This window comes from Eptesicus fuscus, chromosome 15 (assembly GCF_027574615.1).
Source record: "Eptesicus fuscus isolate TK198812 chromosome 15, DD_ASM_mEF_20220401, whole genome shotgun sequence".
Taxonomy (NCBI): Eukaryota; Metazoa; Chordata; class Mammalia; order Chiroptera; family Vespertilionidae; genus Eptesicus; species Eptesicus fuscus.
The window spans coordinates 67,094,429-67,119,171 of NC_072487.1; the positions used below are offsets into that span (position 1 = coordinate 67,094,429).

The 24,743-nt window shown below is 51.9% G+C and overlaps 1 protein-coding gene across 2 annotated transcripts in view; it reads left to right on the forward strand.

Annotated features, from left to right (window-relative positions):
- Positions 1-5,384: 5,384 nt before the first annotated feature.
- Positions 5,385-24,743, forward strand: part of ASTN2 (astrotactin 2) — a 769,045-nt gene continuing 749,686 nt past the window's right edge. For both annotated transcript variants that reach the window (XM_028161420.2, XM_054727144.1), the window contains exon 1: positions 5,385-5,922. In XM_028161420.2, the coding sequence (XP_028017221.2) occupies positions 5,460-5,922 (463 nt within the window). In that variant the 5' untranslated portion in view covers positions 5,385-5,459. The remainder of the gene's footprint in view (positions 5,923-24,743) is intronic.

Here is a 24,743-nt window from a genome sequence, read left to right on the forward strand (position 1 = left end):
GAAATGGAGAGATGAAGGCAAAGAGACACAGAGGTCACAGAAGGACTGAATAAACAGACATTTGGAGGTAGAATCAAGCTACTGTTACCGAGGACTGACTATGTACCAGAGAACACCAGGTGCTCCCATTCACATCTGCTGGCTCATTCCCCTACCCATTCCCCCACTTAGAGAAATTAAGGTTCAGAGAGGTTGTTACTCAAAATTAGCCAACTTGTACGTGGTAGAGAAAAATAATCTGAACTTACATCAGAGAGGTTTCCGAGGCACAGAAACAGCAGTAATAGATATGTTTGCAGTGATCTGTTTTGGAGACATCAACAGTGAAATGACAAGCTCTAAAGTTGACCTCAATTTTGTAATTGATCCTCTACCAACTGATGGAGCTGGGATCTGCATAGGTCAAGATGCTGAGGGGGTGGCAGAACTAAGACAAAGAGTACCTGGGGGAAGGTGGCGGAGAGAAGGAAAGGCAACAATGGACCTGGTGATGAATCAGTCACCATGCTGCAGCGAGAATTAAAAGGACAGTTTGAGTTACAGAGAGGGCAATCAATGATTGACAGGAAGAAAACAAATGGTGGATTTGTGGGTATGAAAAGGACTGATGGAAGATTGAGCTTAGACAGAGTAGAGACAAAGCAGGAGATATCAACTCTCCTCCTGAATTGGAGTTTGGGTTCTAGAGATCATCTTAAGGGCAACAAAGACTGTTGCCCTGGCCAGTAGGCTCAGTTGATTGGAGTGTTGTCCCTTGCACCAAAGGATTGCAGATTTGATTCCCAGAGGGGCCGCATATCTAGGTTGTGGGTTGGATCCCTGGTCAAGATGTGCACAGGAGGCAACCAATCAATGTTTCTCTCTCTCTCTCTCTCTCTCTCTCTCTCTCTCTCTCTCTATCTCTCCCTCTCTCCCTCTCTCCCTCTCTCCCTCTCTCCCTCTCTCCCTCCCCCTTCCTCCCTCCTCCCTCTCTCCCTCCCTCCACAATCTGGCCCACCAAGAAAAGAAAGACAGAATAAGAGCTTAAAACATTCAAAATTGAAAAAGAGATGCCAATGGCTGGAACAGAGTCATGGTGGTAAGGATCTTGTTATATGAGGCTAGATTGGAAAATAGAGAGTGAGACACCATAACATGTTTGGATTTACTTATAACATCAATGAGAACCTAATATGGGCTCTAGACTTTCCTACATGCGATCTCATTTAATTCCTGTAACAATTAGGAAAAGCAGGTACTACTTTCCCCATTTCACAAGTGAGAACATAAAAGGTCTAGTAGGAGCATGACTAAGTGACTTGAACCAGTAAGGAACCAGCAACGATGATACCTAAAACAAAGCCATGGGCCTCCCTAGTCCCTGCTTTTCTAACTACACAAGGCTGCCTCAGTCAGGCAGTGTGAGCAGAAGGACTTAAAAAAACACCCCACACAAACAGAATAGAGTATGAAGGAAGGGGGAGGGAAAGGGGAGAGAAAAAATGTTGCAAAACTCCTATAAAGAGAAATATTAAAGATGAAGCAAGAGGAAGCATTTGCTGAGAGGCCTGGGAAGGCGTTAGAAAGAATGAGAAGGAATTTCAGATCAGTGGAGTCAGAGATGGGAGTATAAGGGGACCCTAAAGGGGAATAAATTACATCAATAATAAAATGTAACTAATTTAATCAATACTGAAAAGTGACTGAGTTAGGAGGAAGGGAGAAGGGAAGGAGAGAAGCTGAGGGGGTGGGGAGAAGAGTGTGCCACTGGCCGAGGACATTAGAGTATGAACAGGGAAGTCCCATGTGTTGGGGAAGGTTGGGTGCAGGGAGGTGGCGTGCTGTGGAAGATGGAGCCAGGATTCAGGAATCAGACAGCCTTGTGTTCCAGAACTTGATAATTACATGACCCAAGTCAACTTCCTTAGCTTCCCCGAACCTCAAATTGCACATCCATCAAATGGGGATAACAAGCCTTCCTGCAGATGTTGCCGGGAGTGTGCATCTCAGCAGCAGTTATAAATTATGGAGCACCTACTATGTTAAGTTCTTTGCGTAATGATTTCTGAAGCCTCGCTGCCACCAGAAGGCAGGCATTATCATCCGTCACTGACATCCTGTACCAAGTTCTGAAGTAGTGAAATATGCATTCAGGAACAGGAGTTCTTTTCCTGTGGTCATCCCCGATTCGACACGCGAGTTTGTCCTCTTCAAAGTGAAGGGCACATTTCTTGCCTGCCTTTTCCGCCTTGTCTTTGATCCCTCCCTCTCCCCCTAACTGAACTTCTTCCACTTCTCTTCACATGCTTTGCCCTCTCTGCCCTCCATTTGTTCCACATTCTGTGTTCTCAGGCAGGTGTCTTAGTTGCTAGCAACGGGTACCAATTCTGGATCATTTAAACAGAAACAGAATCCGAGTAACGTGATAGCAGATTACATAGAATCTCCAGGAAGGCGTGGGATCTGGGCTTAGAGTCCATGGAGTCAAGAGCGTCCCTCCAAACCACAGCACAGAACTGGCTGACGGAGACATTATTGCAGCCAGGCATACAGAGGGCAAGTCACACTCTTGACCCCAGTGACCCTCGGGTCTGAGCAGTGCTGTAGGAACCACATTCACTAACAAGGAGACCTGCATGTACCTGCTCCAGCAGTTGCCACTGTGGCTTCCAAGTGCATTCTACCTGATTCCAGCTTCCTTCCCAGCATCTGGGGTGGGTGGATCTGATTGGTGAATTCTGAGCCATGTGCCCAAGTCCCAGCTGCAATGGAGGCTGAGAAAGTATCTGGAAATTGTAGCTTCTTTGTGGGAGGTGGACTGTGCCTCAGAGAATGAAGCACTTTCTGATGTAGGGGAGGGATTCATTTGGATGCTGAGCAGTTGCAAAGATCCTAAATGCCAGCTGTGGCCTGGATTGTCCACCCCCGGGCCACTAATTCTTCATGGCTCAACTCCAATGCCACCTCCTCTGGGAAGCTTTCTTGGATTTCTCCAAGCATACGTTTCAAAGCCTGTTTGCTGCCTCTCTGCCTGGTATCTCAGATATCTCCGTGCCTGCCTCACCCACCCCCTAACACCCTATCATTATAAGTTCTTTGAGGGCAGGAGCTGTGTTCATCCATCTCTGCATCCCCATAAGAGTGCCGGGTAGGATCCGTGGATATCTGGTTGTGAATGAATGAATGAATGAATGGAAATGTTGGTCACATTTGACAGGCCTTTGTACCAGAGGTCCAGGAAGGACTCGCACAGATTCTGCCTTACATAAGGGAGCCCTGTTTTCCTGGTGTGCACTTCTATAAATGGACTGTGTCAGCATATTTGAAGAAAGGGGCATAGAAAAATCGGAAAGCCCCATTGCAGAGAGTAGTGGCGGTTTGTAAGGGTACAAAGGAGAGACTGAGGGAGGCAGGGTGACATATTTTGGAGGAGTAAAAGAACTGAAGCAGGCCTCAGAGTGGCAGGAGAGGATTTGGAACCAGAGGACTTGAAAGGCCAGATCCTCCCTCGCCCCCAAGTCCACAGATTCCTAAACTGAGATAGGAGAAGCACTCCTTACAAACCTCAGAGCTGAAACAGGCCCAAATCCACGCCTGCTGATGTGGATTTCACATCTCTGATTGGTGGGCTTCTCCAAGGTCACTGGGGACAGTGTGATTTAATGGAAACAGCCAAGAATTGGGAGCCTGAGGCTCAAATTACAGCACTTCTGCTCACTACCTGTGTGACCTTGGGCAGTCCCTTCACCTCCCTAACCTTCTGATCTCAGTTTTCTCATCTGGAAAATGGGAATCATAATATCCATCTCATGGGATTATGATTATGCGTAAACACTAGGACATGTGCACTGTAACAATTGGAAAACGCTTCATAAACATTAAGTCCAAGGTCACAAAACAGGTTCTGGTGTTTCCTCCTTTTCAGTCCTCTGTCTTTATCCAAAGTCATAAAAAAAAAAGTAGCTAAAATGTGATGGCAGAGGGGAAAAGGCTATTCATGTAAGGGTTAAAGAAGGAAAGAAGAGGCAGAGTAAGGAAGAGAAGAGAAGTTAATGCAGAGACCACACAAAAGGTTCAGATGGGCAAGCAATGCGGAGAGATGGGAAATGGCTCACAAATTATAGAGGGAAAGCATTTCTAAGATTAAAGTCAAGATAAGGAAGAAGGAAATGAGTGGGGAGATGAAAGAGAGACCAGAGAGAGGGAAGATGAAGGAAAGGAGGGAGAGGAGAAGGGGGCTGCTCTAGCACTGGGTCCCAGCAGAGGTGAGGGCTCCCTGGGGGACCCAAGGTATAGTGGGTCCCAGGCAGAATTAGCTGAGGGCCAAAGGCTGCCCTGTGTCTGAGGACCTAGGTTTACGGTTCAAATTGACTGCAGAGGAAGAAGGACTGGCGGCGAGGAATTAGCAAGCAGACTCCTCCTCTGGGAATGGGGCAGAGGAGGGAGAAGCCCTGGGGAGCCCCAGGCAGAGTACTAGGTCTCTCTCCCCTCTCTCTCTCTCTCTCCTCTCTCTCTCTCTTTCTCTCTCTCTCTCTCTTTCTCTTCCCATCTCTTCTCTCTTCTCCCTTCTCCTCCGTCCTCCCCCGCCCCCTTTCTCTCTCTCACCCTTTTCAGGAATTTCACGCAGAGAGCAGAAGCAGCCAAGTAGAGCAGCTCCAAGCTAGGAGTAGGGATCCAAAATAAAAGCGCGTGAGGGGGCGGGATTGCCTGGCGGCAGCTGGGGGCCCCGAGCCTCCGGGCCCGGGTCGATCGGGAGGGTGGAGCTGGGCACCCCTCCCCTCTGTCAATTAGAAGTTAGTGCAGCCCGGGGTGGAGGGGACAGGAGGGGTCCTGGTGGTGGGAGGATTGCCGGAGTTGTTGGCAAGTGGGTGGGGAGGGGGTTCTGAGGCCACAAGGAATTATTTCAGGAACTAGGAAAGGGCACAGGACTTGTTATTGGGCTTGAGGGGAGACAAAGTTAAGTCTCCGCCACCCAGAGGCGCCCTCTCCCCTGAAGAAGGCGGGGCCTGGAGCAATGTTGGACGGAGGCGCGCCCCCAGGTGCAGACGCTGGGTTGCGCCAGGGGTGGGGTGAAGGTGGCTGGGCTGGGCTGAGCTAGGGGGTTTTGCGGGGAGGCGTGAGCGGGTCCCTAAGTGTTAGGAATTTGGAGAGGGTGGTGCGGCTGATGACACTGCGAGAGCGGCATTAGGGGATCCTGGGAAAGGAGAGGGGGCGACTGGGATTTGCCCGAGGCCGGGCGGAGCCTCCGAAACGCTCGGGGTCTGCCGGGGAGCGGAGTAGGGCCGGGCGGCGGGCCGAGGAGGCGGGGCGGGAGGGCGGGCCGGGCCGAGCGGGAGGCGGAGCCGGGAACTGGGGGCTGCTGGCGAGCGTCTCCTCGGCTCCTTTGCTCCGGCGCCCAGCTTCCCTTCGCCGCCGCCGCCGCTCGTTCCTCCTCCTTCGCCACCGCGGCCGCCGCTCGCCGCACCGCAGCCCCTCCCGCCATGGCCGCCGCCGCCGGCGCCCGGCGCAGCCCCGGCCCCAGCTCGGCGCTCCGGGGGCGGCTGAGGCTCGGCTTCCACCCGGCGCCGCCGCCGCCGCTGCTGCTGCTCCTGCTCCTGCTGCCGCCGCCGCCGCTGCTGGCCGGCGCCACCGCCGCCTCGCGGGAGCCCGACAGCCCCTGCCGGCTCAAGACGGTCACGGTGTCCACGCTGCCCGCGCTGCGGGAGAGCGACATCGGCTGGAGCGGCGCCCGCGCCGGGGCCGGGACCGGGACCGGGACCGGGACTGGGACCGCGGCCGGAGCCGGAGCCGCCGCCGCTGCCGCCGCCGCGTCCTCGGGCTCCGCCAGCTCCGCGGGCGCCCCCGCCGAGGCGCGCCTCCTGCTCTTTGTGCGGAACGAGCTGCCGGGGCGCATCGCGGTGCAGGACGACCTGGACAACACCGAGCTGCCCTTCTTCACTCTGGGTAAGGCTGGCGCCGGCGCACGCGGCGTCCCCAGGAACCCCGAGCCCTAAGTGAAGTCGGACGGGTGGGGGCGCCTTGGGGATCCCCGACCCGGGCGGCCCGGAGCGGGGTTGGGAGAGGGCAGCTGAAGGGCCCGGAGGACGTACAGGTGGTTGGAGGTCCCGGAGAGTGCGTGGCGGGAGCCCGGGGCGCGCCAGCCTTTCTGCGGCGGGGACCTGCGTCTCAGTCTCAGCCCAGACGCTGAGCTCTGCTGGGTCCGTCCCGACACCCAGGACCCCCGGCGCTGAGGGTGCTGGAGCTGGGGGACCCCCGGCGCTGAGGGTGCTGGAGCTGGGGGACCCCCGGCGCTGAGTGTACTGGAGCTGGGGGACCCCCGGCGCTGAGTGTACTGGAGCTGGGGGACCCCCGGCGCTGAGGGTGCGGGAGCTGGGGGACCCTCGGCGCTGAGGGTGCTGGAGCTGGGGGACCCTCGGCGCCCAGTGAACTGGGGCTGGGGCCGGCGCACCCCTCCGCTCCCAGGCCAGGGGCGGTCCGGCGCCCACTGCTCCCGCGGGCACGGTCCCCGCCGGCGGGTTGCCGCCCCTTCGCCCTCGGGTCGGAGTTGTGGTCTCTGCTCTAAGGGATAGATTTCATCCAAAATCTGAGCGGAGAAGCTCCAGCAGCATTGCCCTTCCCTCGTAAACAGAGTTCCCGAGTGGGTTGGGTGACCTTGGCCGAGTCGCTTCCCTCGAGGCCTCTGCGTTGGCCCTCTGCGAGTGCGGCGGGGGAGGGTTGAGTGATTTCTGAGGCTGGGATTCTGCGCCCAGGGTCTCCACTTTCAGGATCGCCCCCCTCACCCTACACCCTTGGCTGTCACATTCGCCTTTCTACCTCCCTCACCGCCGACAGCCACTGGGCGAATAATAATAACTAAAAAGTCAAACACAGGGAAGGGGAGAGGAGAGGGTGGGGGCAGGGTGGGGGCTCCCACGGAAAAGTTAATCAGAAAGTTCTCCAGCAGCTGGCTGCCTGCTGGTTCCCAGCGCGAATCCCAGAGGAGTCGGCCTTCGGAGGAGCCGTGGGAAGCGCGGCTGATTTCCCACCCGAGTAATTGATCGCTTAATTATCTCCGAGAGCGGTTACAAACATGCGGCTCCCCTTCGCTCTCCCGCGTTCCCTCCCCTCCCTGGGCTCGGGGCTGGGGGGGGCTCGATTGGTTGTGGGAGTCGGGTCAACATCTGCGGCGCCTACAAGGCGCGGGGGCTCGCCCGCCCGGAGCCTCCTGAGCTCGGCTTCCCGGGATCCTGCCTTCTTGAATCCGGCTCAGCTCAGTCATCCGGGGGTGATGAGCCTTCGTGGTCAGCACCTGCCGAATCTTGGCTCGGACCTCTGAGGTTAACTCCTTGCTGGCCCGAGAAGCCCCAGAGAATAAACATCGGAGTAGACGCCTCTCTCCTGGGAGCCACCCTATTTGTCAATGTGGTTTTTTTTTGTGACCCCTGCCCCTTCCCTGTCTCCCTGGCTGCCTCTGGAGATTTGAGCCCGTGCCAGGCCCCTCCTGCTCTGAGCTGGAGTCTGGGGTTTCTGGGCCTTGGGCTCTCTCTCCCCATCCCGCTGTAACCGGAGCATGCTGAGCTTTCTGGGAGGCCCAGAGGGAGGGCGCCTGCAGGACCCCGGGAGACTTCCCATGTCTGTCCTGTGAGACACACACGCGTGCACGCGCGCACACACACACACACACACACACACACACAAACAGTTGCACCTGTGGGGCTGCTCATTCCCACTGAAGGGACTGAGGGAGGAGATGGGGTTGCTTTAGGGGAACAGCTAACTTTGGACTTAGGGCCGACTCCTCCTACTTCCCCCAGAGGGACACATTTGGTGGTCACTTCCAGTCTGGACCTTCTTTCATGGCCCTGGCAATCTCTCTACAGTGGGGCGCCCTGGAGGTCAGGAGTGCAAATCTCCCTAAATGCCTTGCCAAAGGAGGGGGAAGGGGAACTTTCTTGGATGTGGTGTTACTTGGAAGCGAGGACCCCAGAGCATTACAATTCCCCAAGGATGTGGAGGACCCCGTTCAGTCCATGAATATGAGTCGCCCCCAAATTCCTGGAGCTGTCAATCTCTGCCACTTTAAACTTTGGCTTTCAAGAGGGAATGGGTGGGGAGCTGGAAGTCTCGATCCCCCCAGGACTGGGGAGTGAGCTCCAGAGTCTCCTGGCGCCTCCATTTGGAGCTTTCCGCCTTCTCTGACACAGGTGACTGAGCCTGGAGCCTGGGGACAGCCTGCCATGGAGTGGCCCTGTGCTGCTGTCCTCCTTGTCAGCTCTGAGCCCTTTTGGATGTATGTAGGGGATTGGGTTTCCTCCTCCCCCTTCTCCTCCTCCTCCTTCTCCATCTCCTCCTCCTCCTCCTCCTCCTCCTCCTCCTCCTCCTCCTTCTCCTCCTCCTGCTCCTCCTCCTCCTCCTCCTCCTCCTCCTCCTCCTCCTCCTCCTCCTCCTCCATCTCCTCCTCCTCCTCCTCCCCTCCCACTCTGTGCCCTGGACTGGCAGCTCAAGGCGCTCCCTCCCCCCAGGATTTGGCTAGCGAGGTAGTCACCAGATGGCCAAGTATAGCAGGAGCTGTGTAGGGAGGCGTGGGCTTTTTATTTGTGTTGGTCTTCCACTGTTTGCGTGTAAACACGGAGTGCACAGTGAGCTCAGGGAGGGCCAGGCTGGCTGGAAATGAGGGCTGCTGCTTGGGGAGGGGTGGGGGGGGGGGGGACTGGGAGCCATTTATGGACATATCTTTCCCAGGGTCCTGAGGTAGCCCCATTCCAAGACCTTTTAAACAGCTTTTGTTTAAAAGCTGAGGAATTGTGTCTGCTGGGTTGGGCGAATCTTTCACTACTAACTCGCCAGTTCAAGGGCTTTGGAGATGGCACAGGCCACTTCTGGGCAAGCCATCAGTGAATGCCAAGGCCTGCCAATAGTGGGGTATGTGGAGCCACCACTAGGGGGTGATGGTGACTGCCAAAGCCCTCTGGCGAAGCTTTGTGGGCCCAGAGTTGTTGGTAAAATGTTCCTGGCATTAAAGGGGAGTGGGTGATGGAACAAATAAAGGGTAGAATTCCCATTTTACTCAAGTCCCACTGGGGGAACTCAAGGTAATTTCCCCACACTGCCTACTATCGTCTTCCACCAAAGTCACCTACATACCTGGCTCTCCCTCCCTCCACTGCGCCTCTGTGGTTCGAGTTATTGGCTGTGTTATTGGTCATGCCCAGACTTAAATGACTTTTCTCAAGGTCTCTTCCTCTTCATAAGTCCACACTTCCCATCATGTTCCAGCCTGCGTTATGTAGATGTAAGTTTCCCTCAGAGATGAAAGAGCCCCCAGTTTCTGCGTTGGGCCTCTGCTTTAGAATCAAATTATAAGTCAGTGGTGTTGACAACGTGAATTTTCCTAAAAGTGGTCAAGGAATAGTGAGTGTCTGAGAGCTGTATTCTTGCCTTTTATTGTAAATTCACATAAAATATATGGAGAGGGCACTGCTGTTATTGCCACTTTACAGGCTAGGAAGCATTCATGGAGAGGTCGAGTACCTAACCCCAGGTCCGACTGTGAATCAGTGGCAGACCAGGGCCTGGAATCTTTGTTTACCATATGCCTACCTGCCGACATAAGAGAATTCTTACTAATTTGCTTTGTCACATAAATCAGACGGGAGAGGCGTGTGCTCTGGATTTGAGGGAGGGCAGGCAAGTGCTAAGTAGGCATCCTGAGCCAAATATGCATTGAGGTGCTGGTTATACATGCATGCAGGGTCTGGTGCCTGCTTCTGGAGAGAAATAGAACAGTCATCAACATGGCAACGTTTCTCTAAAGGAACTTCAGCTGCAGGAGTGAGCTGCAATCTGAGAGTTCCAATGTGAGGCATGAGTGAAATGACCTCTGGTGGCCCTGCCAGCACAAAGTTTTGTGACTCACGGGATGTCAAAGGGCACTGCATTTAATGGTGCCCATGAGTGATGGAGGTCACACCACGTTCAGTGACATCAGGGTGGAAGACATCTCTATAGAGTGGGAGAAGGCTGGGGTCACTTCCCGGACAGGAAAAGCCCCCGGCGAGGCCTTGGAGGAGACGCTGGAGAAGTTGAACGCTCCCGTAGAGCTTGGTTAGGATCCGGCATCTCAGCTCTGGCCCACAGTGACCTTGAACATGTCATTTATCCCCCCCAGAGCTTCAGTTCTTTGTGCTGTAATAGGAGTGGGTAGATGAGCCCTAAAATAGTCCTCGGGTGTAAAGATTCTGTGAACTTGAAGTGCCCTGACCTTGTCTGTCACTCTCGACGAGCCCCCCTTGCTTTTCACTGGCTCCTCTCCTTTGCCGGCAACAAGGGAGTGCTGGGAAGGACTGACTGAGAAGGAAGAACTTGATCAGGAGCCACTGCCAGTGCAGGGCTTCGGAGGTAACCCTGCACATCACTCAGTCCTGCTCCGCCCCCGGGCAGCCCTGGAGTTTGCTTGTGGATTTAGCTTTCATGTCTGCAGGTAGGGAAGGGACTTCCTTCTTCCTGTGCGTGATAGTGGCGAGGCCGGGCTGTTGACCACGAGCCTTGATTCAGCAAAAGAGGGAAGAAGCGATAAGATTGAGTACCCAACTGTTCACTGTCAAAATTTCTTACTAATTTGTTTTGTCACATAAATCAGACCGGGGAGGCGTGGGCTTGCACTTCGGGGAGGGCTGGTGAAGAGGGAAGAGCCATCCAGTCAAGTGTCTTTAAATGCGCCTCCATGAGTAGACAGGACAGCGTCCTGAAGATCTGTGCCAACCGGATGCTCTTTGCAGGAAGGTGAGTGGCCTGCGTGGGAGAGAAAGATATTGTTTGAAATGCCAACTTGGTCAGGTCTGCAAAGATTCCTTAAAACACAGGCAAAGATGGATGCCCGAAGAGAAAAGCCTCTGCAAGGAGGGAGGGACCAGGAAGCAGGTCACACGGGTTGTTAGAAGCGCGGAGGTTCGTCTAAGAAGAACAGTCCACAAAAGGCTGGCGGAGCTTCCTTCAAATGCCAGCAGGGAATGAGGCATGTGCTTATTTTCCCTGCCTGGCTCTAAGGAATGAATCTTCAAAAGGTGCAGATAGGAAGGGGATGGACGGAGTTCAACCCCCAGAAGGATGTGTCCCTGGGAGCTGTCCAGCAGCCCAGCCTTCTGACGCTGGCCAGGGAGGAACCATGTCGGGGAAGCCTTCAAGCAGAGACTAGCTACTTTGGGCAGGCATTTGGAGAAAGGACCTCAGCCCTGGGTGACAGTCGGGCTATCTGCCCTTTTTGGTTTCTGCAGGTTGATGCCAGTCGTTAAAGGGAGGGAGAACAGATACAGACAGTAGTAAGCTGGGGTTTCTGAAGAGATTTCTGACCACAGAATATTTGTTAAAATCAGTGCCACTGTTTTTACTGTGTGTGTGTGTGTGTGTGTGTGTGTGTGTGAGTGAGAGAGAGAGAGAGAGAGAGAGAGAGAGAGAGAGAGAGAGAGAGAGGAGGAGGAAGATTTTGGGGTAGATAAGAGGGATAATTTAATGTTTTCAAACAAAGGTAGATTTTCTTCTTTAAAGTATGTAACTTCCTCATTTGGGCATTAGGTCCCTTTTACTAAATAAAGTGTTTGGGGCCCGGCCGGCATGGCTTAGGATTGAGCGTCGACCTATGAACCAGGAGATCTTGGTTCAATTCCCAGTCAGGGCACATGCCCGGGTTGCAGGCTGAATCCCCAGTGTGGGGCATGCAGGAGGCAGCCAATCAATGATTCTCTTATCACTGGTGTTTCTATCTCTCTCTCTCTCTCCCTCTCCCTTCCTCTCTGAAATCAGTAAAATACATTAAAAATCAACAAACACACACACAATCAAATAAATAAGTAGAGTTTGGGTAGCACGGAAAGGTCTAGGTCCCCCTCTGTTCTGATGCCCCAGGCCTCTGGGACACTGTAAAAAGAGTCCTGGGAGTGCATGGTGTTCAGTGGTCTCTGATCTGCATCTTTTCCCCCTTTTCACTCACTTCCCTCACTCCATCCCCAGCTCCAATGTGATGGCCATTGAAGACTCAGGGCAGAGAGAGAGGGGTGCTGTCTGCCCTCAGAAAGTACTCTGTTCCTGAGAGGGTAATGGGTGGGAGAGAAGAGGATTTGCTTTACTGTGTTAGAGGGGCTCATGCTTGGTCAAGGCCAACCAGGTTTGCTGTTGCCGGGGGTCGTTTTCACCAGCCGAGACGGCACAGCAGACTTTGGTGTGACCTGGAGCCGGACAGTGCTCCTGAACTGGGCCCCCAGGCCATAAGGTCATGCTGTAATTGTCATTTATGGCAGGTCCGGCAGGAGGTCTTGACTAGACCTCTGGCCGGCAAAGGCTCCTGTCCTCACCCCCTTGCTTTTGCTGTAAACTAGTCCTTGGCTGACCACACGTGGTGGAGGGCGAGAAGGATGTGCAATGGCTTCTTTGGGTGAAGTCATGCAAACTATTACCACAACCATGGACACTGGGGGACTCACAGTATCACAGATTCCTAGAGCTCATTGAACCCACTGGGCATGCTATATGGCAACATTGTGGCCAGACAAGGGAAGAAAGCTACTTCAGGTTCAGCAGTTCAGAGTTCAACCCAGTGGCTTTGAATCCAATCCATGCTTCTTTCCATCACAACACTGGACCTCCAACAGGTGGCTCTGCGTTTAAACACATCTCTGTCTGTAACTCGGTCATAAAATGCACCACCTTCTCCTGATCCCCCTGCAAAAGCCAAAAATAAAAAATAAAAAACACACCAAATCTAAGGAGACATTTCCCAAGGGAAATTGACTTTGTTCTCCTGCCCAGGTATCCAGCTGGTTGGCGCCAATCCCTTCTGAGAACCTGAGCTGGTGGGTTTTGCTCTGGGGGGAGGAGGAAGCCTCATTGCCTTTCTTTCACAGCTGCCTTGGGTGGTGAGCAGAGAAAGCCTGCTGTTTTCCAGGGAAGGAAGGGAAGAGTCGGATTTAACTTTGAGGCGGAGCAGCATCACGGGGATGCTTCCTTTACAGAGCAGATACTTTTCCAAGTTCTCACACTGACCAGCTAGTGGCAACCGAAGATTAGCTATCGCAGGCGAGCTGGGTTTTCCCTCCTTCAGCAGAGCAGGCAGCCCTCTGGCCCAGAGGGAGGCAGGCAGCAGTGCTTGTCAGGACTGGCTGCGTTCTCCAGCGCTGACACTCTCCGTTCACTGGCTCTGTGCTATTGTCTGCAGGAGTTCTTTGGCACAACAGCCCCCACTGAGATTTCCCTTTGGATTGGGAGGGGAGTGTGCTGACTTACAGGAACATGTGTAGCTTCCTTTCTGGCACACGCGAACACGCAGGCAGCACAGTCTGTGAATCAGACATGGACAAGGATGGTGCATCTTATAAACGGCTGGGGTTTTAACCACAAAGAGGAAACATTTCTCTGTCCCCAATGTCACGGCCCTTGGCGCGTCCAACCTCAACACTTCTCTCCACTAAGATTTCCACAGTCACCTCACTGGTCTGGCCTCTTGTCTGATCCTCCCTAATTCCTGTCTGTACTTGCAGACAGAGTGATTTCATTTAAAGTCCAAATATGATCATGTCTATCCTCTCCTAATGCACCTCACTGGTTCCCCATAGTTCTTAGTATGAAGTCGAGGCTCCTCACTATGGTACAAGGTCCATAATCATATCTGCTCAGACTGTCCTACCCTGAGAATCCTTCCTTCTGTTCCTATAACTCTGCCCCACCAACCCGGGAATATTCCTTCTTACCTTTCAAGAGTGAACTCAAATGTCGATTTATCTTTGAAGTCTTTCCTGACCTCTTCACACTGAAGTTGAACATTGTGGGCCTTGGCATCCACTGTCAATATAAAGACTGAGATATAATGCTGGTCTCTTAAGAACAATTGAGCCCCTACAATGTGCTAGACACTGTTCAAGTGCTTAGGACTGTGTGTGTGTGTGACTGTATGTGTGTGGTGAGGAGAGGACAATAATAGTAATCATCTATACTAATAAAAGGGTAATATGCTAATTAGACCTTCCGGATGTCCTTCCAGACAAAGCCATGGTGGTGGGGCTGAGGCAGAGGTGGTTAGGGGAGAGCAGGCTGGCAGGGGGGGCAATTGGGGGCAAGCAGGCTGGCAGGGGGGGCAGTTGGAGGCGATCAGGCTGGTGGGGGGCAGTTGGGGGCGAGCAGGCTGGCAGGGGGGGCAGTTGGGGTGATCAGGCCAGCAGGGCGGGGCAATTGGGGGCAATCAGGCTGGCAGGGGGGGCATAAAGGGGGGCAGTTGGGGGTGATCAGGCCGGCAGGCAGAGTGGTTAGGGGTGATCAGGCAGGCAGGTAGGTGAGCAGTTAGGAGCCAGCGGTCCCAGATTGTGAGAGAGATGTCTCAGATTGGAGAGGGTGCAGGATGGGCTGTGGGACACTCCCCTCCATGCATGAATTTTGTGCACCAGGCCACTAGTCCTATATAATAAAAGCCTAATATGCAATTGTCCCCTCGACCTGGAGTTTGACCAGGGGGCGGGGCTGGCCTGCTGGCCAACCGCCCATGGGCCAACCGCCCGTAGGCAGCCGGGGGAAGGGAGGCCTCAGCCGTTAGCCGGCAGCTGCTAGGGACCCTACCCATGTATGAATTTCATGCACTGGGCCTGTAGTAATAAATAAGAAATAACATAGTATAGGAGGTAATGAATTGTATGAAAAAGAGCAAAAAATAAAACGGGAAGTTTTGCGACGAGACATCAGTTTTAATGTTAAGTAGGTAGACTGAGAGAAGCTTGTGGAGAATGTAGGGTTGGCACAGAGACTGGGAGGCGATGGAGGAGTTTGCCAGGTAGGATCTAGGAGAGGAGCCTTCCGGATGGAGAAGGGCTTCAGCACACCTGACTCCGCAGCACAGGTGGAGTGCCCAAGGCCAGTGAGGCCGGTGCTGCCGCTGGAGTCAGGTGTGCTGGGCAGGGCAGGACAGGATGGGCAGGAGTGTTGGGTGGGCTATCGCAGGCATGGGTGGGCAGGACAGGATGGTGGATGGGAGAGGACCAGGGAGTCACCTGGGGCCATCCAGATTGCTGTCCCGATCTGGGCTTTTCCTCTGAGTGAAATGGAGAAGCCCTGCAGTGTTATGAGCAAAAGAGTGTCCATGTCTGACTTCCGTTTCCAAAGAATTACTTGGGCTGCTCTGTCGAAAGGTGGGAGCAGCAAGGCCTGGCAGTCTGTTCAGGTGAGATGGTGGTGGCTTGGAGCAGGAGTGTTTCTTTGTCTGTCTTGCCTAAGGATCCATATGCAGAGAACATGCTTCATTCACCTCTGGGGCTGTGATGACTCACCGTGCGCTTGGCACATCCTAGGTGCTCAGAGCATCTTCCATGACTAGAACCCTGCGTTTGCCAAGTATTATCCCAGAACCCACACTGAGTAAAACCGGAGAGGCGTGGGCATCCCAGCCATCTGTGAAGTCTGAGCTGGAATTCCTCCTCTTCCAGAAAGCTCTCCCTTTTCTGGGATCCCCTAGCCATTTCTTGCACCTTTTCCCACCTCATTATTCTGGGATGCTTATCAGCTGAGTGATGGGAGCCCTTTGATTAGAGGAAAGACCTTATCTTGAAAATCATGGCAGGCAGATAAGGGATTAGAACCTGTGCCTGGTGGCAAACAGAGGCATTGGATATGTCGAAGGAGTTGATACCATGGTTGTGGGATCATCAAATGTCACAGGTGGTAAGAATTAGGACATTCTCTGAAGGAATCCCTTCTATAAAAGCCGGGGAATCGAAGTCACCATAGCAAGTCAGCGGTGGAGCAGGGGACCAGATTCTGATGTGCTTGAGTCCCACTCCCGTGTGTCTTCCTCCCGCCTTAGGGAAGGGCGGCCATATTCCCCAGGGAAGGAGGAAGGAAGGGAGCCAAAATTCCCACATGGTGGCATTCTGGCATGGCGTAGGCCAGTGGTCAGCAAACTCTTTAGTCAACAGAGCCAAATATCAACAGTACAACGATTGAAATTTCTTTTGAGAGCCAAATTTTTAAACTTCTTCTAACGCCACTTTTTCAATATAGACTCGCCCAGGCTGTGGTATTTTGTGGAAGAGCCACACTCAAGGGGCCCAAGAGCCGCATGTGGCTCGAGAGCCGCAGTTTGCCGACCACTGGCGTAGGCTGTGGAAACCGCAACTATGTATTGCATACTTACCATGCCCCAGGTGCTGTGCTGGTACCTCTGTTATCTCACTCCATCCTTCCCCCATGCTAAAAGGCAGGGTAGATTTGCCCCATGTTATAGGCGAGCATGGTGGCTCAGAGGAGTAAAGGGACATGCCCACGATCACACAGCTGGTATACAGGCAAGCTGGGCCCAAGCTCATTCCTGCCTCATTCCGAACCCGGTGCTCTCTCCGCCTCCCCTGCTGCACAGAACCAGGAGTGTTTTTGGATTCTCATCTCTTTGACAGCCTCTTTTCCTCTTTTTCTCTTCCTCTGCTCATTACCGGGAAGTTGGAGATGTTTCTTCTATAGGGACCTCAGGTGCGACAGCCTCACAGGCCCAAGGGACTGCACACCTTGTGTCTGTGCTGCCAGGAGCTGACTCAGCATCCCCCAGGCCCTGTCGCTCCCGCTCATTTGCCGAGAGAGCACCAGGCCTTGTCTCATTTTATTCTAGGTGCCACTCATTGTCCCTGGGCTACTTGACGCTGGCATTCCGAGTTTCTGTGTCTTTTTGATTCTCTTCCTCCTTTCCTTCCTCACACCCTCTCTCTCCCTTCCCAATTCCCTCTCTTCCCCACTGCTTTGTGGAGGTCCCACCTTGGCTAGGCATAGTGTCATACTAGGAGACTTGTGATCCAGTCTTTATAGTCCTTCTAGAAATTGTCAAGGCATCGGTTGCTGGAGATCAGGCCCTTATTTGTATGTTTCTGTCACTCCTCTGCTTCACCTCAAGGTGAGTTTTGTCCACCCAGTGCTTCTTAGCAGCATTATGCAGATTTTACTTCCCATTTTGAAAATGGGATTTATATTACATTATCTATGCATATGGGATATGTATAATAATATGTAATATTTATGTCTACATTATAATGCTGTAAAAGTCTAAATAAATAGCGTGTACTTCTATAGTATCAGAACTCACCCTAGCCGGTTTGGCTCAGTGGGTGGAGCATCAGCCTGCAGACTGAGGGGTCCTGGGTTCAATTCCAGTCAAGGACACATGCCCCGGGTGCTTGCGGGCTTGATCCCCGGTAGGGGGCGTACAGGAGGCAACCAATAAATGATTCTCTCTCATCATTGATGTTTCTATCTCTCCCTCTCCCTTCCTCTCTCAAGTCAATAAAAATCCATAAAAATAAAATATATGATCAGATCAGGGTAAAATAATGCATTTGAGATCTAGCTCAGCTCCTTCATTCACCCACCTAAGAGAAGGACATTATGAAGGTCGCACAGGTAATACATAGCAACCATCTCTGGGCAGTGTGCTGGGGTGGATCACGTGCAGCTCGGACAATCAGAAATCCTGGGTTCGAATCCTGACGCACAGCTTGCTAACTGCAGACTTCCGTATGCCACCACTCCGAGCCTCTGTTCGCCGGACAGTGAAGTGAAAGTGACATAATCACCGCTCCGGGTCTCAGTGGTCGTTGTTTTTGGAGCCCCCTCCATAAAGGGAACTTTAGGCAGGCCCAGCACTGTGCTCCTTCTTAGTTGCACTCGGCCATATGATCCTCACGGAGGTAGTTGCATGCCGAGCACCCAGCCCAGCGTCTGGCACACAGTGTGTGCTCTGTGCCTCATAGCCACCTGGAGTCCTTGTTTTGAAAGGAGATGGAGGTATGAATAAATAGTGGATGCAGACTGCAGACATCCTTTCCCTTCCCCCGGCTTTCCCTTGCAGCAGGCTTGGCTTAGGCACCCCCGATCCCCCCACCTCCCCCCAGCTAGGCAAAACTGGATGCAATTGACCATTGATGTCTGCTGTTCCCGGGGAGCTGGGGAAGCCAGGAACCCCGGGGTCATCCGAGGACAGCTTGGACAGAGAAGCTCTCAGAGGCTGAGCCCGAGGCAGGTGGGTGTTGGGGAGGCGGGCGGGGTAGAGTCCTCTCCCTGGCGGTGGCAGCAGGCTGAAAAAGCCTTGCTCTCAGCCGCCCAGGGAAGTCACGAGTGGCGTTGCAAGCAGCCGAAAAGGGAAGGAACATTTCCATTAGCAGAATCAGCAGTAAAGAGATTTCCAGTCACAGTAATAGCTGCATTTGGGGGAATCATTTCAGTGGAGGCTGTGGGCAGAGGAGGGAAGGGGCGGGGCGGCAGGGAAAGGCACCGGGAGACTTCTGGTCTGCTTGCAAGGAGCTGGAGACCGCAGCCAGCAGCCAGCAGCCAGTGGGAGCCAGGTGCCCGACGCACAGCGCCTGTTCCGGGGCTGCTGGTCTTTGGACAAACATGCTGGACCTCCCCCTTCCCTCCAAATGGATGGAGCCCCATTCTCAGGGGTCCTGGTGGGAGCCGCCCACTCATCCCATGCTGCCCTTGCTTGGATTCCCTGGGTTACTGTCAGAGCCAGTAGCAACATCCTAGGCTCCTGGATTGTAGGTGGGAAAGCTCCCAGATTTTGTAGCCCAGCTGCTCCTCAGAATCGCCTTCACCCAGGTTCTCCCAGACCTGCCGAGGCACCAGGGAGGGACCTGGGAACCTGTGCTTGAGCACCTGTACCACCTCCTTGGAGGACCCTGTGCACCTCTTCAGCCTCGCCTCCTGACATTCCCCTTCGCACTTGACCCTGTAGCCTCACTGACCACCTGCAGTTTCTGAGGGTACCAGGCATAATCCCCCCATCTGACCCCGCACAGCAATGCTATTCTCTCTGGTTGGAATACTTGCCCCGTCCCCAATACCCCTGGCCATCTCCTAGCCTTAGCTTACTATTACCTCCTCCGTGGAACCTTCTCTTTTTCCTCCCAGGGTTAGATAGCAGTGGTGGTGTTTTTTTTCCCCCCTGAATGTTCATATTACATCTGGTAGGGTTGACATATTTCATTAATAAAAAATAAATTTAAAAAATGCAGGATGCCCAGCTAAACTTGAATTTCAGCCAGTGAAAACTTGCTTAGTATGACTATGTCACGTGCAGTATTATTTGCAACATCGTTTTACTAGAAGTGACTCTTTGATGATCAGAAATTCAAATTTAACAAGGCACCCTGTGTCTTATATGGCAACCCACAGGGACTCCAGTTTCTTTCTCCCCGTCAAGGATCACACTACTGACATGTGATTTGCCCCCCTAAACCTGTGCTCCCCACATCTCCCCATCTCCGGAAATCACACCACCATTCGCCCCTAGGCTCAAGGGAAGGGAGGCCTCACTGACTTACCTCATTCTTCCAGTCAGCCAGCCCTGTTGGTTTTGCTTCTAAAATGACTCAAAATCATTTGCGTCTCCTAATTTCTGACTGCCATCTCCTTTGTCCAAGCCATCGTCCTTCTTCACCTGGGCTGTGAGATCCAGCTTCTCGCTGGTCTCCCTGCTGCCTTCCTGCCCCATCCTTTCTTGATATCATTAGAGACATAGCACATGGGCCAGATCCAGCCTCTGCCACCTTTGTATGGCCTGTAAGCTGCTTTGCTTGTTTAAATAGTTGAAAAACAAAATCAAAGGAAGACGAGTGTCTCATGATTCATGGCAATGATGTGAAGTTCGAATATCAGTGTCCATAAATAAGGATTTATTAGAGTCCATGCCCACTCATACATTCATGTATGTACTTTCTGTGTTTGCCTTCATGCTGTAGCAGCTGAGTTGAGTAGTAGGAACATTGGCTATCTGGTTCGAAAAGCTTAAAATATTTACTAACTGTCCCCTTACAGAAAATCTTTGCCAACCCTGCTGTGTACAGCAGCCGGAGCGATTTTTGCTAAAAAGCAAATCTGATCTCTTCGCGTTCTTTAAAACCTTTAATTATTTGTCATTGCTTTTAAGAATTAAATCCTAGTTCATTTTAAGAGTCTAGAAAATCCTAAAAAATGTCCCTTCTTCTTTGAGTTCATCTTCCAGTTTCTTCCTTGCTCACGAAACTCGAATATCACCTTTTCCCAGAAGTCTTCCCTAACCACACTAGCACCCTGGCACATCTTTTCCCCCATAGCTTTCTTACTCTATTTATTTTTTATTTTTAAATTAAAAAAAATATTTCCAAGAGAGGAAGGGAGAGAGAGAGAGAGATATCAATGAGAGAGAAACATCGATTGGCTGCCTCCTGCACACCCTGCACCAGGGATTGAGCCTGCAACCCGGGCATGTGCCCTGACTGGGAATCAAACCAGCGACCCCCTGGTGTATGGGACGATGCTCAACCGACTGAGCCACACTGGCCGAGCTATTCCTTTTATTTTTAAAACCTTTTATCTGACAATTCCCTGAAGGTAGGGGATATGTCTTGTTTATCTTTCTGCTCTCCAGATTATATACTGCAGGACACAGCACAGAGTAGGTGCTGAGTGGATGTCTCTTGGCCAAGTGACTGAAACAAAGGGGAGTTTGGCGAACACCACGTTAGAGGGTTCCACCTCATCGGGTTGGCTCCTGCCTTTTAGGAGATTGTGATGAGGATTCCAAGAGCTGAAGTTTGTAGACCACGTGGAGCAGTGCCCAACACTCAGCGAATGCTGTCTAGGTGGGGGCTAAATAAACAAAACTAAACAGGCCTGTACCCTAATCCTTAGGACCTGCCCCTCCCCGCTTTCTCTGCCTTGGAGGGAGTTTAGGTCAATTCAGAGGCAGCTTTGTGAGTGAAGACCTCATGGATGCCAGCGGGCAGGTAATCTGGTGGCCAGGACTGGGAGCGGGGAGTCCTTGGCTTGGGTCCCAGTTCTGCTGGGAGTGGTCAAGTCCCTACAGCTTTCTGGGCTTCCCTTCCCGGTGTTTCTTTGTGATGCGATGAAACCCAGCCATCTGTGAGGTTCTTCTGCGCCCCCTTGGTCCCCGAGGGCAGGAAGGAGAGAAAACCGCTTCTCAGGGACCTTCTGAGGTTGGATGCTGCAGCAGAAGGATAAAGACTACACCCTCCCTCCCTCCCTCCCTCCCTCCCTCTCTCTCTCCCTCCCTCTCTGCATCCTTCCTGGGGCCTCTGAGGATCAAGCCCTCAGCTCTGAGCCCTGGTGCGATTCGCATTTTCAAGCCCCCGTCTCACACTAATTTGTTAGACAACTTTCTTCAGTTAATTACTTTCCCTCCATCCTCCCCCTGGGAGGGAGACTGAGAAGCTGACCCCCCAAAGTAACCAATTACCTGTCTGCCAATAGCAGGACTCCTGCCGTCTCCCCCTCCCTTTATTTCTCTCTTCACTTTGTTTTCCAGCCTCTCTATGCCACCTCTCCAAACTCCAGAGGCCTCTAGGGAAATAGCCCCCTTCACCTGGTCCCCTGCTTCCAGCCGGCAAACAGAAGGCCACCCCCCAACCCCCCGCCCCAGAGGGACAGCAGGTGGGGAGGCAAGCAGGTGGCTGAGAAAGGACAGCCTCACACCTTCGAAAACCAAGCTGCTTTTGCAAGTCTGCTGACTACTAAGCTGTGCTGGACTGGGAAGCAAATGCCTGGGGTTCCAGTCCTGTTCCTGCCGTTCCCTTGCTGTGTGACATGGAATGAGTGTCAGTTCCTCCTGGGCCTACGTGAGGGTGGTCAGAACCAGTTACTCCCCCAGGACACCGGGCAAGGCTGGGCTGCATAGAATCCTTCATGAGAGAGGAGAGACCTTCCGGTCTTGTCTGCTCTCACAATCCCAGTGCCCAGAGCTGTGCCATCGCATAGTAGGTACTCAGTCAATATTTGCTGAGCGAAGGAATGCATAGATGGGGAAATATGTGAGATTAGACATTGCCCGGCAATGACCTCTTTGCAGCTTCAGGTTCCTTCTGAAGGCAGCGCCCTCATCAGTCACTATGATCAACTGGGATTTGCCTGGGAGATGAATTCTGTGCTTGCTCCCTAGCCTGAACCACCTCCCCGAAAACCCCCAGTTCTCCTTCAACTCCCCTTGCCTGGAGCTAAGCCCCTCAGTCATTTGCAGTGCTCCTTCCATCCCAAACCCTGTGCTGTGTCCCTGGGGGCACCGGAATGCACGGAGGCAGCAGTCTGTTGGGATAATCACATTTGCAGTTTTCAATTTAGCGAACTCCTTTCCATGGGTACTTTCAGTGTCTGCATATTATGGATGAAGACACGGCCATTCGGGGACATCGAGTCAATTGCACAAGGTCACATGGGATTAGCAGTGCTTGTTTTCCAAAGGAAGCTTTATATCACAGTCATGAATGGAACACCAGAGTACGTGGCTATAAATGGAAGATAGCCTGTAAAAGGAATGCAACTATTGAAGTTATATATACATATATTTTCACGTGCCTCCTAAATTTATCTCTCACCTTGGGAAACATTGACCTAGCCCAGCCACTCACACAAAGACACTAATTTTGTATAAAATTTAAATTTTGCCCCCTTAGCTGTCAGACTTCCCTGTAATATATACATTAAAAATATCTTTCCCGCCTCATAACTACTGCCCGTCTTTTAAGATCCAAGTAGAATATACCTTCGTAGCTTTCACCATGCCTTTCCTTGCTCCCCCGAGAACAGTTATCCCCCACGCACTTTGAATGTTCACTGCAACTTGTGTTTTCATGGAAATATTGTGATTGTTTAATTGCCTGCTCCTCTTGCTAGTCCGTAAGCTTCCTAAGTCAAACATCGTGCCTCTTTAATATGCTTAATTCCAGCAGCTAGTGCGTGCATGCTTATTGAAGTCTTAACCTTCATTTAAAATTTTCGCAAAACGATTAAAAAAATACAAGCTGGTTGTAATGAATTCAAACCATTCTGGAGTTTTATAAAGGGGAGAAGGGAAAGTCTCAGCCCTCCCCAGCCTCATTCCCCAGGAGTGAGCGTGAAGAGGAGCGCGCTGGCCTCCTTGTGGAACGTGGAATGTGTGTGCCCAAACAGCCACCTTTGGTGGCGCAACAGACAGTGATTTGTCCAAGGTCACTCTGCAGGTTTTCTGCAGGTAGCTCAGGAATATTAATGAAAATATATTTTCAGGAGGGCACTGTTTTTTCTTTTTTAAGATATATTTTATTGATTTCAGAAAGGAATAGAGAGGAAGAGAGAGATAGAAACAGCAATAATGAGAGAATAATCAATCGGCTGCCACCTGCACGCCTCATTCTGGGGATCAAGCCGGAAACCTGGGCATGTGCCCTGACCGGGAATTGAACCCAGACCTCCTGGTTCATAGGCTCAACTGCTGAGCCACCCCGGCCGGGGAAGGCACTGGTTTTTCAGTCTGGGTTCCATTGAAGATCAGGGGAGTATGCGTTGCCCTGGGATTCAGCTGAAGAGATGCTCCACTTTTATCTGTTTGTAACACTGGAGCTCCAGTTTCATTGGGGCGAAAGATTCCACGGCTTTAAAAACATGTCCTACAAGCAAGGTACGATGTCTAGACTGCAGCAGCATCCTCCATGCCCCATGCACAATATATTGGAAAGAAGATGGGTAATGTTCCTGGCACAGTATTTTATGGAGGCACCATGATTACGGAAGGCTCTCTGACCACCTCATGGTTAGTAGTAAGCCAGCTTTACTGAACCACTCCACATGGTCAGGCCTGGAATCTACCTCAGGTTTTCTCCAGGGTACAGGCAGGAAGTCCTGTTTACTGACCCTTTACATACATATACACATACACACATACATATACATACACATATACATATACATCTACTCATACATACCTGGTACATATACATATATACATACACATACACACAACTATGCTTATACATATACATGCACATATACACACACTGACACATGGTATGGATACTTATGTAAATGTGTGCATATATATACATATAACATACACTGAGTGGCCAGATTATTATGATCTCTGAACACATAATAATCTGGCCACTCAGTGTATATCCTATATAATAAAAGGCTAATATGCAAATTGTCCCCTCGACCAGGAGTTGGACCAGCAGGCAGGCCGGCCAACTGCCCATGTCCCCTCCCCCTGGCCAGGCTGGCCGGACCCCATCCATGCGCGAATTCATGCACTGGTCCTCTAATATATATACAGTATATATACACTGAGTGGCCAGATTATTATATGTTCAGAGATCATAATAATCTGGCCACTCAGTGTATATAAGAATAGATACATTACATACATGCACATATCCTTATATGCAGATAGATATGAGAGAGAGAATATGCAAATTTTTCTGTCTGGCGAACTAAAAGAAGAAACTGAACCCAGCAAGGGCAGGGCCAGAAGGGAACAATTATCCCAGAGTCCGAGGCAGGTGTCTCTTTCTTCCTGTCACGGTTGACACAGCAGTTCTCCTCTTCTTCCTTAAACTGTTTTCGCACTCAGTGGGGAGACAGACTATTCCGGAGAGGGTTACCTGGGTATAGATTGAGTTGCTTACCTTAGAAACCATCCTTTATAAGGCCAGGTGGGTTGGCAGTTGGTCAGTTAATAGAAAAGTCTATTAAAGCAGGAAATCATAAAAAATTGTCATGCACCTCAAACCTTATATTGTAGCTTAACACACATAACTGTGTATACATTTGCCAATTATTTGATGTAGCCCAGGGCCTCTCCTCTTGTTCTGGGTCAGCTGATTAGAGTTCCATGACATCGTTCTTGTATAAACCATTCTCATAATGTACCAAATATGATCTCCAATGTTTCATTAAAGGGGACTGAGAACCTAAAGATGCTTGCCAAGTAATCCTTCTAGAGTTTTATGACTCCTTTCTACATT